The sequence below is a fragment of the Protopterus annectens genome, chromosome 2.part0, assembly GCF_019279795.1.
Source record: "Protopterus annectens isolate FY-2018-M chromosome 2.part0, PAN1.0, whole genome shotgun sequence".
Lineage (NCBI taxonomy): Eukaryota > Metazoa > Chordata > Ceratodontiformes > Protopteridae > Protopterus > Protopterus annectens.
The window spans coordinates 51,009,667-51,027,691 of record NC_056728.1 but is presented as its reverse complement, the minus strand read 5'-3'; the positions used below and the strand labels follow the sequence as shown (position 1 = coordinate 51,027,691).

General features: G+C 36.9%; 1 protein-coding gene across 3 annotated transcripts in view; it reads right to left on the bottom strand.

Annotated features, from left to right (window-relative positions):
- The window catches only part of METTL21A (methyltransferase 21A, HSPA lysine), a 155,594-nt gene that overhangs the window by 63,502 nt on the left and 74,067 nt on the right, over positions 1-18,025 (bottom strand). For all 3 annotated transcript variants that reach the window (XM_044060539.1, XR_006363433.1, XR_006363432.1), the window contains exon 3: positions 3,622-3,733. In XM_044060539.1, coding sequence (XP_043916474.1) covers positions 3,622-3,733 — 112 coding nt within the window. The remainder of the gene's footprint in view (positions 1-3,621; positions 3,734-18,025) is intronic.

The window sequence follows — 18,025 nt, the reverse complement described above, 5'->3', positions numbered from 1 at the left end:
TTTACATACAACTGTGTAGGCCTGAAAACACCCTCAGAAGCCGATGCCTGCTCAGCGGCTCCGGACCCATCTGAGGGAATAGTTTCCGAGGTTCCAATACCTTGAGTTTCCAGCGGCCTAGTCGGCTCCACGTGGGAGTCGGAAGCGGCCTGTGGCTCTGAGGTAGCAGGCGTCAGGGGCTGCGAAAGCGCCTCACTGAGAACCAGCAACTGGCCTAGCCGAAGCCTCGTCGGTTTTGGACCTCGATGCCTGTCCTTTTCTTTGTCTTTGCGCTTTTTATAAATTCCAGTAGTCGGCTGTTCCGACGGCATTATACAATTAAATCTTCTGCCAAAATAATGAAATGCAAAATCGTATTGACGCTTAATAGTGCGTTGGTTAAATCTAGCATAAAACCGACAACTAGCAACGTCGTGGTCAGGGCCTAGGCAAGGAATACAATAAGAATGAAAATCCTTATGAGGTATTTGCTTCCCACAAGAAATACATTATTAACTTTTTCTGACATCGGTCTGGAGCAAGAAAAAAAAAGTTTCCCCAACGGGGTACTTAGCTTTAATGAAGACTTTGGATCTGAAATTCGAACCTGAAAATCTCAGGAGTCGGATGACCGGCACTTGCGAACTGCTTTTCCTTTGGGCACTGCGCAGCAAGAAAGACTGAAGAAAATGGCGTAGGCTGCATCTTTTATACCCTGGCGCACTGACGTCAGGGAGGAGGCGACAGCAACCGACACTGGACCAGGACTTGGAATTCAGACCGACTGCGGGTAGCCTGCCAGCAGGATAACCCAATTGTAATGACTGCAACAGTGAAACACTATGAACATCAGGCCTTGCAAGTTTCTGACAGTGCGCTCTGTCTTTGGAACAGTATGCAGCTTGGAAATGGAACAGTTAGCTATAGATCCACTAGGAGTCTTGGGAAAAAAAACAAAAAAACCTCCGCCAATTCACAATTCTTCAGCAGCCATAGCATGAAACCACAGCTTCAGCACACATAAGCTTTTTAACCCATGTGCTTAACATCTCAAGACTAAGGTTTATGAATGCAAGTCAAATGCAACTACATAACTATTCTCATTCCAAGGACCATGTCCCCAAGGGAAACGGGGATCATAAGCATACTGAACAGCTGCTCTCTGGGAAGATACAATCTGTGGTAGTATGAAGAACATTGCACATTCAATCATAAATAAATTACAATTTGGCATAAAGAACATATGAGGTAGATACTATGTAGATATTACTCAAGTGGGTAAGTTTAAGCAGCTGTAACGCCAGCAGTCTTGTACTGAACATCAGCGTGTATGCCATTTGTTATTCTCTTACCTTAGAGAACTGGAGCTGTACAGCACAAAAAACACCAACAGCAGCTTCTCCAATGTCACGTATGGATCTGCTGGTGTAAATGTAGCAGTCCAAACTTAAAGGTGCATTGTGTGTATGTGTGCATGAGACAGAATGTACATATGTGTGTGTGTTCCAGATTTGTTTTTGTACTTCAGACTTTTGTTTTATTTAAACAAGTAAAGACTGCCATTTCACTTTATTTTTTTACTGAGGTGAAAGACTTATTTTTTAACCACCATATATTCAGTTTTGCTACTTTTTGTTGCCCTTTAACAACCTGTGACTTTTACTACTGCAGTGCAAGTTACATGTGACAAAATTCAGAAATACTGCATTGTAACAGGAGCCACAAAACCTCTCATCCTCCACAGCTTAACAGCAAAGTGAAATTCTATCTTCCATTATTTTAATGTTATGAGTTAAAGGAAGTACCAGCAATCCTTACAAAGCAGAATAAACAGCTGTATGGAATAGATTTTATCGTAACACAATCACCATTATTCATTTTGATAACTGTTTAACTTAGAAGCTAATTTTTTTGTAAAGTGTATTATCTGCATATTTTGTATAGAAATAAAGCCAAACATTATTTTAACACTTTGTTAGCAAAGTCCCTTTTTCTAAAATAGCTATATAAAGTCTCTATGGTATGGAAGTGGGAGCTGAAGAACTGTACAGTGGCTGACACTGTATCCTTTCTAGGTGTGTGCTGAGATTAAACATCTCTTTGTTAATTACAATAAATATAGTCAGTTAAGTCTGGGGAGATCAGCCTGCTCCTACTACTCTGCTCCAGACTCTCCACACACGGCATCATCTCAGAGGATATCTGAGTACTAAATTAGTCAGGGCTGCATCTGTGAGGTTAACTCCTCTTCCACAAGTCTGCTCTCACACCTTGAGAAGTCTTGCAGTCATACCTGCTGTGACAAAAAGGCTCAAAGTTTCAAAGTCAGTTATCAGCAAAAATCCTGCAGTGATGAATGGATAGTAGAAGAGTGTATTCATTAAGAGTCATGGCAATACATTAAGTGACCCCAGCTGGACAGCAACACAATGCTTCTTAGTCCACCGCAGTGTCCATTAATGTAGGAAATAAAGCAATGCAGTAGGAACTGTCCACACTCTAGCTGCAACTACAGTCATAAAGAAGCTAGAGTAGTAAACAGTTAAAATGAAGCCTCTACGTTTGTAACAGTAAAAGGGAGTCATACATTATAAAGAATGGAGGATGGTCACATACAGTTAGTTAAGTTTCTGTTTCTTTAATATGTTGACCATGGTAACAAACTTTTTTGGTTTGCTCTTACTGGTCCAATTTTTTTTTCTTTGCATCCCTTCAGGGTTGAACGTGATGGCTTATGTGCCTGCTTCCAAGTGGTATACTCATATGGCCCATTTATTCCTGTCTGTGAATCTTACAGTTCCAGTGTTGAAGATACTGAGGGTCATACAAGCTTATGATGATAGTCTGATACATATTATGTTTTATTTAATTTAAAGCTTATACCCAAGGTATATACAGTTTACTCAACAAATCACTAAACTTACCTGCCAACTCAACTGAAAGTCGTACCATTAATAAGGTCAAGAAGTACATATGAATGCATGACTGCAGTTAAGAGATTTGAAGTATACATGATTCAGAACTTGGACATATTCATATTTATCATCACAAACATAAAACACTTCTTTTAATGAAGCTTCTCTGCTGGAGGATCTTTCAAAAGCAGACTTTGAAGATTTCAGCCTACTTAAGAATTAATTAGATACAAGTAAAGACAAAACACTTACCCACTCTCGAACAAGAACAGGCTTAGACTGTCAACAGGGCTGAGAAGTTAAAAAATAAAAAAGCTAGTGTTTGAATACATCCTTTTATCCTTATTGGGGTTGTGAGGGAAAGGAACAATGACTAATGTAAGAACCTTGAAGTGCGGCAGTTGAAGATTGAAGATGCAACCACATAACAGTTGCTGCAATAAATGGGGAAGAAGCTATGCTTTACTGTATATCCCACCTCATATAATGTAAAGGGCACTTCTGTGACCCTCCTGTCACAGCCTAATCTACTATTTGGTACTTGTGCTTCACACTGCTTGCCAGCAGTATGAACAGAAAGACTATGTTCATGGCTAACTGCATAACCCAGCCAGCTCCAATATGCCACAGTTCAGCAAGAGTACACAGCAGAAGCTAAATGATGTGCTAATATGAATACCTTTCATGATGTTAGGCCTAAGACGTAAAAAAAATCTTACAGACTTACCAAGCAGCACAGCGACTATTCCAACCAGTCCTGTTCCTGCTCCCAGTTCAATAACTGAGGTGCCTTTTATTTGAACAGCTCCCGACTCCAGGTACATGCAGAGAATGACAGCCTAAAAGAAAAAAAATAAAATCATGTTAACCACAAGAAATTCTCGTTAGTGTGTGACTCAAGGTATTTCTTACCTACTCTTACCCTGAAAACAGCATCCATCCCACTTTTGCTCTAATCTAGTAGGTAGATGCAAGAATTTGACTAAGCAGAATGTTCTCTTCAGTCAAATAACTGAATGTACCAAAACTTGGGGAGATACATGCACTCCCTTCTTTCTCAGCATAGTGCCATAACTCAATATATGACCCTCAACTCAGAAGACATTTACCTACTTGCTAGAAAGCCTGCCTATTTGCTTATAAGTTCCAAACTGCACTAATTTAGTGGAATTCATTAATCTTTTTGTTGCAAATGCAGAACTCAGTAAAACGTATCTGCAGTTCACTACTATGAATACTATGTTGCTGTATAATTAAAAACATACTTACATTTACTTCTAGTTTTGTGTTTGCAGTTTACTATAAGAACACGTTTCCTTCCATGCATGCACTTAAATTTTACTGCAATGGTACTCTTAGGATTGTGTTGTATTATTCATGATATAAGTCACACTTCTCATGGTAAGCAGTAAAATCTGTCCTTGCTAACCCAGCCATTCTTATCGGTTTTTGAATGCTTTTAGCCAACAGTTAAGCACAACGTACAACAGTTGGCACATGCTCATAGCTAAAGTCATAGTGTGAATAACTAAATGAAAATTTTATTTTACTGCTTATTAACTTACAAAAAGGTATCAGTACATTAGGAGGCTCTTATTTTAAGAAGTCTTTTGATACTGTGTACATTTTTAAATGCCTTTACTGAAATATCACTTAAGACATAGACACACATACATTAAAAAAAAAAAAAACAAACAAACACGAAAACAAACCGCATTAACATTCTTCCATTTACACACATTAAACATTATCGTTCTTTATCACAGTCTTTCAGTACCACATTACATAAACCACCAATTCCTGGTTTCCCTTAAACCTCACTCCTCCTCCTGAACGTTATTCTGCTATTCTGCATGTATTGTTCCCACAAATTCCATTTATTTCTATGTAATTTGCTACTTCCATTTTCTAAAAATCCCTCTTCCAATTGTTTTACAATATTCAATAATTCAAATACAATTGGTTTAGATTTCAATTTCCATTTTCTAGTAATTGATTTTTTGGCAGCCAACACAATGTCCAAGCTCAAAATAAGCATTTCCTTAGTTACAGTCATTTGCTGCCCCAATAATTTTAATAAGTACTTTCTAAGGAATTTTTAAAGTCTGCCAACTCATTACACTCCCAAAAACATGTTCTTAGTTATCTCCTTCTTCCCAAATCACACAACACCTCCAACAACTGCCTTCTACCTGAGGAAAATTGCTTTGAAATCTGTTGGGATATAACAATACCTATGCAAACACTTTCAAGCAAAATTCCTAAATCTTCTGGACTTTGTTGCATACTTGGAAGCCATACATATGTCCTCACATTGTTCTCTTGTAAATTGGTTTTCCAACTCCTATGTGATTCTTGTACTTATTGTGCAATAGTTTATATGCCCTACTAATTTTGTCTATTTTAGCAGCTGCTTCTGTTCATGATTTAATTGAAAACTGTACCAGAACAGATCTCTCACTAAGGATTCTTCTAGCCCTTTCCCGTTGCTTATACTCTGATATCAATCCTGGTAGGGAAGGCAGACTATAGCCTGCAGTCAAAATATTTTCTTGACCTCATCCCACTCTATTACCTTTCCTTCTTTAATTATTCAATCCCAATAGCCTGGTTCCTTTGCCAGTTTTCTCCAGTAAATTTCTGCCCCATCTTGCCTATTTTCTCTATCACTACTTGCAGTCATTCCTGCTGGCAAAATCTCCTTTCTCTATTTCCATGTTGGCTTAGTCCTTAATAACTTTCTTCAACTTTATAAATATAATAATATTTTGTATGGTTATTATTCTCCTTAAGGATATGCATTAAAAATCCCACTCTCTACTTCTTGGAGCACCCCCCTCGCTTCATCATCATCCCTTTCCATTTTTACTCATAACCTTCTGTTTCTGATATGTATATGAGCCTTAGCTGTGTAGCTTTAAAATATCTATTTAAATCAGGTGATCCTAAGCCACCTTGTTCTATTATAAGGGCCAACTTATCCAACTTAACTCTTGCCTTCTTCCCCTCCCTGACAAATTCCTTCAGCTCTATTCTTGTCCACAACTTCTCCTCTGGTTAATAATATACATGACCCATCTACAAAAGTAGAGGGAGTAAAAACATTTTCACTGCTTGTATCTTACTATCCATATCCATAAAAAAGAGATTGTAGCTTCTCAGTTTTTGCATTATCTTTTGTTTAATCTCTTCCCACATACACTTAACTGTCATAACAGATGCCTTTTTCATCCATACTCCTAAATACTTCATCTTACAATGTCCCCATAAATATGGGTATTGCTGAACTAATTTGTGTGTGGATACATAAAACAAAGGCGATAGTCATAAATTATCTTCATTAATTTTATATTCTGAAAAGACTTGAAACTGTCCCAAAATGTTCCACAACATGGATATGTCCTTTTCTGGATTTATCAGATACAAATTAATATCATCTACAAATAAAGTCAACTTTTCTAGAGTACCATACCAATTATATCCTTGAATTTCTGCTTCCCTAATTTTCTTTAGCAATGACACTAAATGTAAAACAAAGGGAAATAGGACACCCCTCATTGCTTCCTCTGTCTTAACACAACTTAACAGAGAGGAACTCTCCCACTTTAATTCTTGCTTCTGATCATTCATCTATCCTCCTAATTAATCTTATTCTTATATCAAGGAATGCAAATGCTTCTATTGCCATACTAATAAAATTGTAGCTTACAGTGACAAATGCTTTCTCTGTCTCAAGACCCACCAACAACAGTGACATTCTCTTACATTCTGCTTCCCTGAATCATTATTATTCTATTAATGTTGTCAAATGTTTGCCTACCCTCCGCAAAACCACACTGATCTATATCTATCAATTTTAGCAACACCTTTGCCATTCTTCTATCTAGTATAGACAGACACTTTATAATCATGGTTTAAAATTGAAATGGGTCTATATGAAGCTAGGTCTGATAGGTCTTTGCAGTCTTTAGACAATGTAGCCAACATAACTTTCTACCAGGGTGTTAGTGCTTCTTCTCCTTTTAAAAATAATTGTTAAACAAAATCTTCCAAATCTATCACTTTCTTCCCTCCTAACTTCCAGACTTTGACAGGAATACCATCTGAAGATTGATTATACATCAGCATTTGTATCTCATATCCTCCTACCTTAACTGTTAGTTAGCCTCATTCAAATCTAACCTTGGCATGATTAAGTACATCTTTCCATTTATGCACTTTCTTGATTTCCACATTTCTCTGATTTATACAAATTTTCATAACTTTTCTGAAATATCTCTAATACCGCAACATGATCTCTGGCTATTTGACTCTTTATAGGCTCCCCAAGTTTGGTGACAACCTTTTTTTTTTACCTTCTGTTGCTTAAGTTGTTGTGCTAAAAGTTTTTGTGTTCTGGAGTTATTAAAAATAATTGCTCAAGAGGAATCTTTCTAAAATCATTCACACTATCTAAATACTCACTTATTTTCTCTATCAGTCTGCAATTGCTCCTCCTCATTCTGTGAGATTTCCCCTTATTCTGTAATACTTTAACCTTTACCATCCCCTCTAAATAAGTCCTATTATTTCTTAACCATCTCTCTCTCTCTCTCTTATTTTTACCATATATTTATAACCCATTTTCATTTTATGCCACTCGCAAGCTATCGTTTCTGAAGAAATTTCTATCTTTTCTAATAACACCCTAATTTCCACTACCCATTTCTTAAATTCCTCTCTTTTTTACAGATATGTGGGGGAAAAACAGTGTCTCGTTATATTTCATTACCCTGCATTTTTATCTGTGCATGATCTGAAACAGTTATCAGATGCATGTCGAATCTTTCAATAAAATGCACCCATTCCTGGGAAATAAAATTTCCATCTAGTCTATTCCATTTAGTACACCTTGGCAAATAATATTTAAATTCAACTGTTCTACTACTGAATTCACATCTTCACACCAAATATTTTCATAAATTTCTTTAGAAATCTATCCTTTCATTATATCTTCCTTTCACAGGCCCCCCTGATACACCCCACTATTGCTAATCTAATATGCATCTAATATTGTTGTTGGATCATGCAAGAGTTCAACAATAAGGTGTAAGGCAAGAAGATACTGGGAGATACACTTTAACAAAATAGTGTGAAATACTGTTGTATCGGTCAGGTTAGGAAGCATCTATGCTTTACAACTAATTTATTTTCTCATTGTATCCCTCATCTTATACTTGCAAGGGGATTTGCAAACAAAGATTATAGTGAGTTATTTGATTTTTTTTCATGTTTTAATGTTAATGTTAGTTTGCTTATATAACCCAACCCACACAATGATGTCATTGTAGATACTGAGCTGTGATTTACGTACGACTACAAATAATTACGGGTAAGCAAAAATAAACTTACATATTTAGAGTAGGAGATGCTTATTTATATTGTTGTTTGACTTCTACATAATCACGTTTTAACTTTCAATGTGAGATGTTCTACCTGGAAGAACTAGTTGACAAAAGAAAAGTTAAGAAACTACTAATGATGCATTGCAGGTTTGGTCTTTTATGAAGTCATTCTGGAGGATTTTCAACCCTGAGGAAAAAAATCCATCCTTGAAAAAAATATATATACAATGCAAAAGCAACATACTTTCTGCATCAAAAACTGTATAATTTTGTACTGTATTTGGTAAGGAGTTTAACTCTAAATATTTGTTATTTGCACTTGCTTTAGAACAAGGGCAGTATACTTTCAGTTCTTCAAAAAAAATGTAAAATGTCTTAAGGGAGCAGATGCTGACAAACACTTCTGATGCAACTGTAACAGTAACGGATAGGAAGCCAAACCTGGGATGAACGCAACAATCAAATTCAAACTCAGGCTATCAAAAACAAATGAAATCTAGCAAAATACTAACAAATGATATATGGAGGCACGGAGAAATTGACGGCTTTGCAGAACCAACATACTGGAAAAGATCAAATAAATAAATAGATAATGCACAAATAGCAGAACTCAAGGCATACATTCAAAAACATATTGACAAGATCATGGAGCAGCAGGCAAAGGTGCTACAGCATAATTATCTCGATAGCCTAAGGACTTCAAAAATACTAGTATATAGACTTGAACAACAGAAAGTGGAGAGAGAAAAACTGACGTTTAAACACATGAAGAATGGTAAAATAACACATGACCCAGACAACATACCTGTGATAATAAGGTATTTTTGTATCAAAAGATTTTAGACGTGGAAGGCAGAAAATGAGATGAGAGAACATATGAGGGAATCAGACCTACCTAGACTAACAAAAGATGAAGGACAAAACCTCATGAAAGAAATAAGTATAGAAGGGATTAAGGACTGCAATAAGAACACAACACAGTGAAAATGACAGGACAGGATGTTATCCCCCACTAAGGTGTGGGGAATAAAGGATGAGGTTATTGTTAGAATATGGTGAAAATTGTTTAATGAGATAGTAAGGGTAGAAGAAATACCAAAATCTTGGCAAGAAGAAACAGCAGTGATTCTCCTCAAACAGTGGGAGAAAAGGAATGGACCCAGGTTGAGAGAGAGCCATTTCCATTCTAAACCTTGGCTAGAAGGTACTTATGGCAACTATGACTAGTAGATTGGCTACGCTGCTACACAGTATCAAAAAAAATATCAGTCTGGGACAGGAATGTGATATAAAGGAACTTGAGCAGGAGGGAGTATACATATATTTGGGAATTGATGAAGGATGGACTATAAAACATGAACAAAACTCACGGAATATTTTAGAGGAGTAAAATTAGTACTGGAAACAGTCTTGACATCTAGGAATAAAGTCCAAGCTATAAACCAATTTGCTCTTTCTGTTCTTACAGTTTTGGAGTAACTGCCTGGCCCCGAAAGCTACTGGATCAGCTGGGCAGGAAAACAAATGTTATTTATTTACATTTGTTGACCGGGAGTGTCCAACGTGGACGTAGGTCCATTTTCAGCGGAGGCCCGGGGAGAAAAGCTCCACAGTTAAAATAAACAGACAGTAGTTACATTGGATTACATAGCGATTAACAATTTAACATAGCAATTACTTACAACATATTTACAGATGAAGAACATAGTACATCAGCAGACAACTAGAATCTTTATCTGTGAAGTACATAACAGACATTAACAAATGTTACAATAAGAAGTTCCTGCTGTATAATAAGTACTAGGCTTATGAGCATCTGAGTTTGCTATAATCAAGGTAGTTAGTGGAGTGGAAAAGAAAGGCAGTGGTTGGATGGGGTGGGTGATATTAGAGTGGGAGTTGCAAGGGCATAGCCAGCATGTTTTTAGGTGCGCTTTTAGTAAAGTTTTGAAGTGGGTGCATGATGGTATGGAGGTAATTGTGGGTGGAAGGGTGTTCCATAATTTGGCTATGGTGCAAGAGAATAGTGCTTCATGCTTATCAAATGATATATAAAAAAATGCTTCATGCTTATCAAATGATATATATATAAATAAATCAGTGTATATCAACATTATATATTCCTCGTTCTGACAAAGGTATTGGCCTCCTCAAAACCTATTACATGTACAGATCTGCAATTGTAGGACTGCATACATAATCCGATTACTTCACCAGATGCAAGCATAATGAAAGTTTTGAATCATGAAGAGCAAATCTAAGCCAATTTCCTGTTTAGTTTACCAGAAGCAAATCAGTGTCGAGCAAGAATGGAAACCAAACCAGAAGTAGACAAAAATCAGGCAGCAATTGAATTTGCAAAAATAACAAAATAATACATGCTGAAGGATCAGATAAGAAGGCAAGAAATGTGGAAAAAGCATAAATATAGCTGCAAGTACAGAAAACTCTTGGAACAACGTCATGATGATCAGGATCTGATGCAGGAATGGTTAAAAAAAGGGGAATTTAAACCAAAAGATGAAAAGGTTAATATTAATGGGCCAGGATACAAAGTCCACTGAGCATGTAGGAGATGCAGACAAATGCAGGTTCAGTAAAAACAGAAAAAGAACTGGAAACAGTCACATATCTTGCTACTGGGTGTGATGCACTAATGGCAGACTGCCTGTATACTGAAAGGCATAATAAAGTGACAAGACTGTTGCACTGGGGATTGTACAAACATTGTAATAATGAAATAGCTAAGAAGCACAAAGCATTATAAAGAATGATGAAGTTTACATCACACAGGATCACCCCTTACCAACAGTTCAAGAAACAAATACAAGAAAACCACATGGAGTAGTTCAAGAAAAGAAGACAAAAGTAGTATTGATCATCGAAATTGCTACACTCAGTGACTACAGTGTCTTACGAACAGAACCACACAAAGTCATAAAATACCAGGATCTGCAGGCAGAAAAGAGGGCAGTGTGGAAGAATACCCAGACAGTTTCAATAGTAGTGGGAGCAATGGGTCTTATACAGTTTTATTTAGATACGCTACCGATGAATGCAACTCCGTATGAATTGCAACTCCGTATGAATTGCAGGAGTCATCAGTTCTGAGCACACTGCAGGTGTAGCGATGAAAAATTTTTAGCTAATATCAAAGATAGGAATAATACTAATTTCATGAACTTTAAATCATACTTTGACTTAGGAATGGGGTCCATTCCCATCATGGTATTACAAACACAAAAGACTTGGAGAAATTAAACAGAGTTAGAAAATGTCTTTGATTTGATGTACTGTACAGATACAATAGGCTTAGGGGCTACAAGATAAATGAGAAAAAAAATCCATAACAAGGAAGATGCCACATTATGAACAAAAGATAACTGACTTTAATAACTGGCTTAGTTTCTGGTGTCATTCTAAGGGGGTGCAAAACTTGTCAGACCACGTTATTTTGCCAGGGATGTTCTGCACCTCCCCCTGCTAGGCCTTCGAATATTAACTAAAACACTGTCCTTCTCCATAGTGCCTTTTTAGGCAATGCCAAATTGAAAGTACTTCTGACATTCAAATCAAAATAAAAAAATCTAAAGGTATTGCTGCTCAATGCTAGGAGTCTAAACAAAAAAACTCAACTCCCTGGAAGTGCTCTTCACCCTAGAGAAAACTGATATCCGTGCGGTCACTGAGACATGGTTTAAATCCGCAGAAAGTACACCAACAGTGCAAAGTTATAATGTCTTCCAAACATTTGGACCATCTAGTACACAGACAGGTACTAAAGGTGGAGGTGTTTCTATTTACATTGGAAATAAATATACCTCAAGTCTGGTCAGATAGGACAATGCACTTGAGCTTCTCCACATTCAAATCACCATAGGTAAAATCCAATACCACTCTTGTGCAAGCTTGTAGGTCCTGCTCTAGAACACAGGAAACCCATACCATGTATTTAAATACATTGGAAACAATCACCATCCAATCCAATACCATATTCATGAGGTGACTTCAATTACCCTACTATTAACTAGGAATCATAAACAACACCAAATACACAGGCACAGAGATTCCTGGATTTTGTAAACACAAACTCACTGGTCCATATTGTCAATACACCAACCAGGGGTACAACTATACTGGATCTTGTCCTCACTAATATGGGACAGTGCTGCACATCCCCCTAGTGTAACATCATCTCTGGTAAGCTCAGACCACAAAATGGTCTCCTTTGAAACGGAAATAATCCTGGAGCCCCAGCTAACCCCGGAATAGTCAGGAACTACTCAAAGGCTAACTTCCTACTATTAAGTGATAACCTGGCAAAATTTCCAGCTCCCATAAACCCTGAGAACACTGCTGGCTACACAGACTTGTACAAGTACAGTATATTAATAGCTGCATAGCGGCAGATTTAACTACCAGGAAGTACAGAACCAAATCAAAAAACAAGCCACCTTGGTGGAAACACAACATCAATAGGATAGGATATGTAACAGAAGGAAAAAAATCATGGCAACAACTAGGAGGTGCAGCACCCAGCAGGATAAAAGCACTCTCAAACTACACAAACAACTCAAGAGAAGAAAATGTCTATCAAAAACAAATCCAAGGTAAATTTGGCCTCCCAAGCCAAGGACAACCACAAGGTATTCCTTAGCTATGTCTGCAACCTCAAAGGCAATACACAATTGTGTGCAGGGCTCATTACAAGTGGAGCCACTTGTACTGAGCCAGAACCTAATGGCCAACAAATTCAGCTCCAACCTTGCCCCCCCCCCCCCTTAACCTTCCCTCTGGAAATGCCATCAAATATAACTCCCCCTGCTATCACTAGGAACAGGTCCTTAATGCTCTAAGGCCGCAAACACTGCATCGATGGGCCCAGACAATATCTCAGCATGCCTTCTAAATAGCATGAAACATGAGCTATCAGGCCCTTTGAAATTGCTACTTAACTATTGCCTCCAAACAGGCTTCATGAGTGGAAAACAGCAACAGTCATTCCTCTGCACAAAGGTGGGCTATCTATAAAAAACACAAGTCTCACTGGTCTCATATGCAAAGCCTTGGAAAGCATTATCATGGAAATGATCAATAATGACACAGAAAACTTCCAGACACTGGATCCAATCCAGTTTGATTTCTTCAAGAGCAGATCATGCCTACTCAACCTGGTGAACTTCTTTAAGAAGGTCACCAAAGCAATGGATGAAGGCAAATGGTTCACTCTGCCTACCTTGACCTGGCCAAGACATATGACACAATACCCCACTCAGGCATTGTTGACAAACGCAAGAGGTTAGGTACAAAACCTTATGTCACACAGTGAATAGCCAGCTGGCTAACAGGACCCAGGAATTTAGAAATGGGAGTCCACCTCTACAAAAGGGCCAGTCACAAGCGGAGTCCCTCAGGGATCAGTCCTGGCACCGATCCTTTTTGGCATTTACTTCTCTGAAGTAAAGACCAATGTCAGTGGCCTCTGACTAAATTTGCAGATGATTGCAAATTAGGAGCGGACACTGAATCACCCACTGACACAAATGTTCTCCAGAACCTATGCAAATACCAATATAAACAATTCCTTTTGTGCCACAATTAAAATATTTTGAAGCTATAAGTTTAATTCTTCTAGAAGGAATCCAAATTTGCCGTTGTTGTAGTATATACTCACATTGTCTACACATCCCGCATTTATAAGTGCCCTTTTTGGAATTAACATTACACATCTTCTCCATCTCCTTCCTCTCAAATACATCTTTTAAATTCATACCCTTCCTTCTAATAAAAGATGGTTGAGGGGAGATATATTTCCCAATGTCATTGTTTATTTTAAGTAAAGGCCAGTATTTCCTGATAATCTCTTCAACTATACCAGATGTAGTCGAAAATGTGTGTATTAAAGTTTGATCAACTTTGTCTTCCTTTTTACCCTCTGGATTTGTGTTGCTGGTCTTTACTCCAAGAAGGGGAAAGAACTTGTTGTCCCTGTTGTCCACTACCTCTTTCATTAACCTATCAATTAAGGGCTTCGGGTAGCCTCTTTCTTCAAAAAGCGAACGAATATATTTAATTTCTTCAAAAAATACCCCATCCTCAGTAGTCATTCTTGAAGCTCTTAACTGGCCCTTGACAATACCTTTTTCTGGTAGAAGGGGTGTCCACTTTCAAGTTGCAAGTAACTGTTGGAGAAGGTAGGTTTTCTATAAATTTTCGATTGAAAACAATTACCGATTAAATCTTTATATAAAGTGACATCCAAATAATTAATACTCAATTCATTAAAGGTATAAGTAAATTTCAAGAAGTCTGTGCAATTATTCAAGTAATCAAAAAATTCTAAAAATAAATCTCTAGACCCCTTCCACAAAATACAAATACCATCGAGGAAACTAGTATAAAAAGAAATCCATTTATACCAATCAGTATTAAAAATAAACCTACGTTCCCAACAGTACAACACACAATTTGCATAAATGGGGGCACAAGCTGCCCCCATAGCCACGCCCTTCTTTTGTTGATAATAGTCACCGTTAAAATACACAAAATTATTTTTCAGAGCAGTCTCCATAAAATCTAATATTTAATTATGTTCTTACTTAAGCCCGAATCAGAACACAGAATTTCTCGAAACCATTCTAAACCTGTGTTATGTGGAATGCTAGGAAATAGTTCAATCACATCTATGGTGACTAAACCAGTATCTACATCATATTTATCATTAGTGATTCCTCTTAAAAAATGCCATGAATTTTTTGTGATATGGGGTACTGACGTGATGAACTGCTTCAACTGAGTATCCACAAACACAGCCAGGGGTTCGGTGATACTGCCGGCCCCTGCTACGATAGGTCTGAATTTGAGTGTGTCAATACCTTTATGCACCTTTGGAATACCAAATAAAATTGGAAGTCTTGGATTTTCAACTTGTAAGAAATTATACAATTTTTCATTTATGCTTCCCTGAAGTAGATGGTCAGTTAAATAATATTTAATTTTAGAATGGGCAATATTAATTTTGTTTCGTGACACTAGTGAGTATTGATCTGTGTTCTGTAACACGTCAAATAAATAGGTGTCGTACACGTCATTGTACATCAAAACGACACCACCACCTTTATCGGGCCTCATCACTCTAACTTTTTCATCCCTTAATTTTCTCACAAGTGCTTTTTCTTCTTCTGTCCAGTTCTCAATCTCAAGATTTTCATAATACTTAATTTGCCTCACTTCTTTCTCGACCAACTCTTCAGATAATTTTAAAGAAGCATTAGTGGGTGGATTAAAAGTGCTTCTCCTATGCAAATCATTATGTAAACAATGGTGACCTTTAAAATAAACTTGCAGATTTAACTGTAATAAATAACTTGATGTCAGTTAAGGTATCGACCAAGGAGCCTGTCCTAGTAGGCACAAAATGCAAACCTTTTGTAAATAATTTAAAAAAGGTGTCATTCACTACCAAATCTGTGAAGTTGTATATCATAAAGTTGTCCTTTCTGTAGATGATAGTATTGTCCATTTCTAAATCAGTGCCTACATCTACCACACCCATGTAAGGAGGGGGTGAGGGAGAGAATTCATCAGGAACTAATAAACTCGAGCCCTCCCCTGATATCCGCCCCCCCCCTCCCCTGTGAAAATGAGAGTTCTGGTATGAATGTTTCCTCTGCTTCTCTGCAATTCTTTCGCTCCTTCTCACTGTGTCCTCTTCTAAAGGGAATACATTTTGTTCATTCAAATGATAATTTTGTTCCCCTACTTTGTTATTGTCAGCTACCATCCTTTTAAATTCCTTGGAATTGTTGAACACTGGATATGCTTTACCATTACGATAATCATTTAAATCACCATCTAGTTTTTTCATTTTTCTAAAAATCATTGTCACAATAATTGTCAATTTCATTAAATAAATTATCATATTTTTTATCAAAACATTCCTTATTCAATTCAAAAATTTGATTATGCAATTCATTGGTTTCATTTAACAAGACTTAATTTTGTGATTCATAATCTTTTACCATACATTTCAACATCTCAATACCAGTTCTGTTAAACAACTCTGTAAGCTGATTGTATAAAACTGAGTTGTGTTTAACATTGTTGGGGTATTTAAATAATCTAAGCCCCTTTGGTACCCTTTCTGTTGAAATACATTCATTCAAATAATCTATTTCTAACTGGTTCGTTTTTAACGAATATAGTTTGTCTTTACATTTCTTGAAAGTTTCATCAAAAGACACAGTCACATTATTGAAGTCCATTTCATTACAATTGAACCGCCTGTGAGACCAGGCATTAAAATTGAAGTCCACAGTACCTGTGTTGACTCTGTCCCTACAAGGGAACGCAAATGTATTATCATTTTTGTTTAATGGTCTCTGTTGTTTCTTATTATTGTTGCAAAGGGCTACTGCGACCTTCCCCTCCATGAGTTGTTTCTGTCCTAGAAGGTGCAAGCCCTAGTCTCCTCTCACATTGTTCTTTAAACAGATTTTGGTTACCCGGTAGTTCGCTCCGACGTAGCGAAATATTTTCTACCAGTTGCGAGAGTAGCACAATCACCTGCGGGAACTCTTTCCTAGTTACAGGTGTGCTATCCTCCGGAACAGCCTCCTTCAAGGCTGTAGGTGTATCCACAAACACGTCTGGTTCCGCCCATTCCACCATGGATGCCAAAACCACAAAAATCCAAAAAATGTTTCTGAAACCAAGAACACCAATACCACAACAAGAATGACCAAGACCAGTCGATGTAAAACCTTCTTTATTTGCGTTAAAATCAGCCAATACGGCCCTATAGCACCACAGATAATCCAACAATTGATGCAGCCAGAACAGTCCAAAGCCACCACAGATAATTCAAAAGTTGAGCGCGCTTTCCCTTTGCCCAATGCAAAGCTTCATCAGAACAAACAATTCCAAGTAAATCAGTGAATATATAACTTCCTGTTCAATTAATGAATTAAATCATTGCAATACCATTATGTTGTTCATATTCCATATGCTATACTTATGCAAAAAAAATGTAGAAATGTGATATTTAAGAAAGGTTTAAAACCAAAATATATAAATAGCAAGACATTTAAAATGCTCGCGGAATGTTGTAATGTAATGTAAAGTTAATTCCAAAAAGGGACTTATAAATGCGGGATGTGTAGACAATGTGAGTATATACTACAATGGGAAATTTGGATTCCTTCTAGAAGAATTAAAATTATAGCTTCAAAATATTTTAATTGTGCCACAAAAGGAATTGTTTATATTGGTATTTGCATAGGTTGCAATAGTTTTTACATTGGGAAATCAACACGTACTCTTAGGAAAAGAATTTACGAGCATATTTACGAAATTGATAAACAAAAGGAATCTAATGCTTTTTACAAACATTCTTTATTTTGTAAGAACATGAATATAAAATTTGCTGTGATTGAACAAATCAGCATTGATCCAAGGGGGGGCAACTGGGAATCAAGAATTGAGTTCCGTGAACTCTTTTGGCAGCTTAAAACTGATGCCAGCAAGCCCCCAGGTCTTAACGATAATATTAGCATTAATAGCGTTTTGAAATTGAGGCAGGCTAAGTTATAACATATTATTCAACAAAGTGTGTTTGAATATTGTTAAATTTTTACATGATGCACAATTATTTATAGACATGTTGAATTATTATTTTTTCTTTTTTCATGATTCTACTTGGTTTATGGTTTATACATTGTATATTAACTATTGAATAGGTAGTGATTT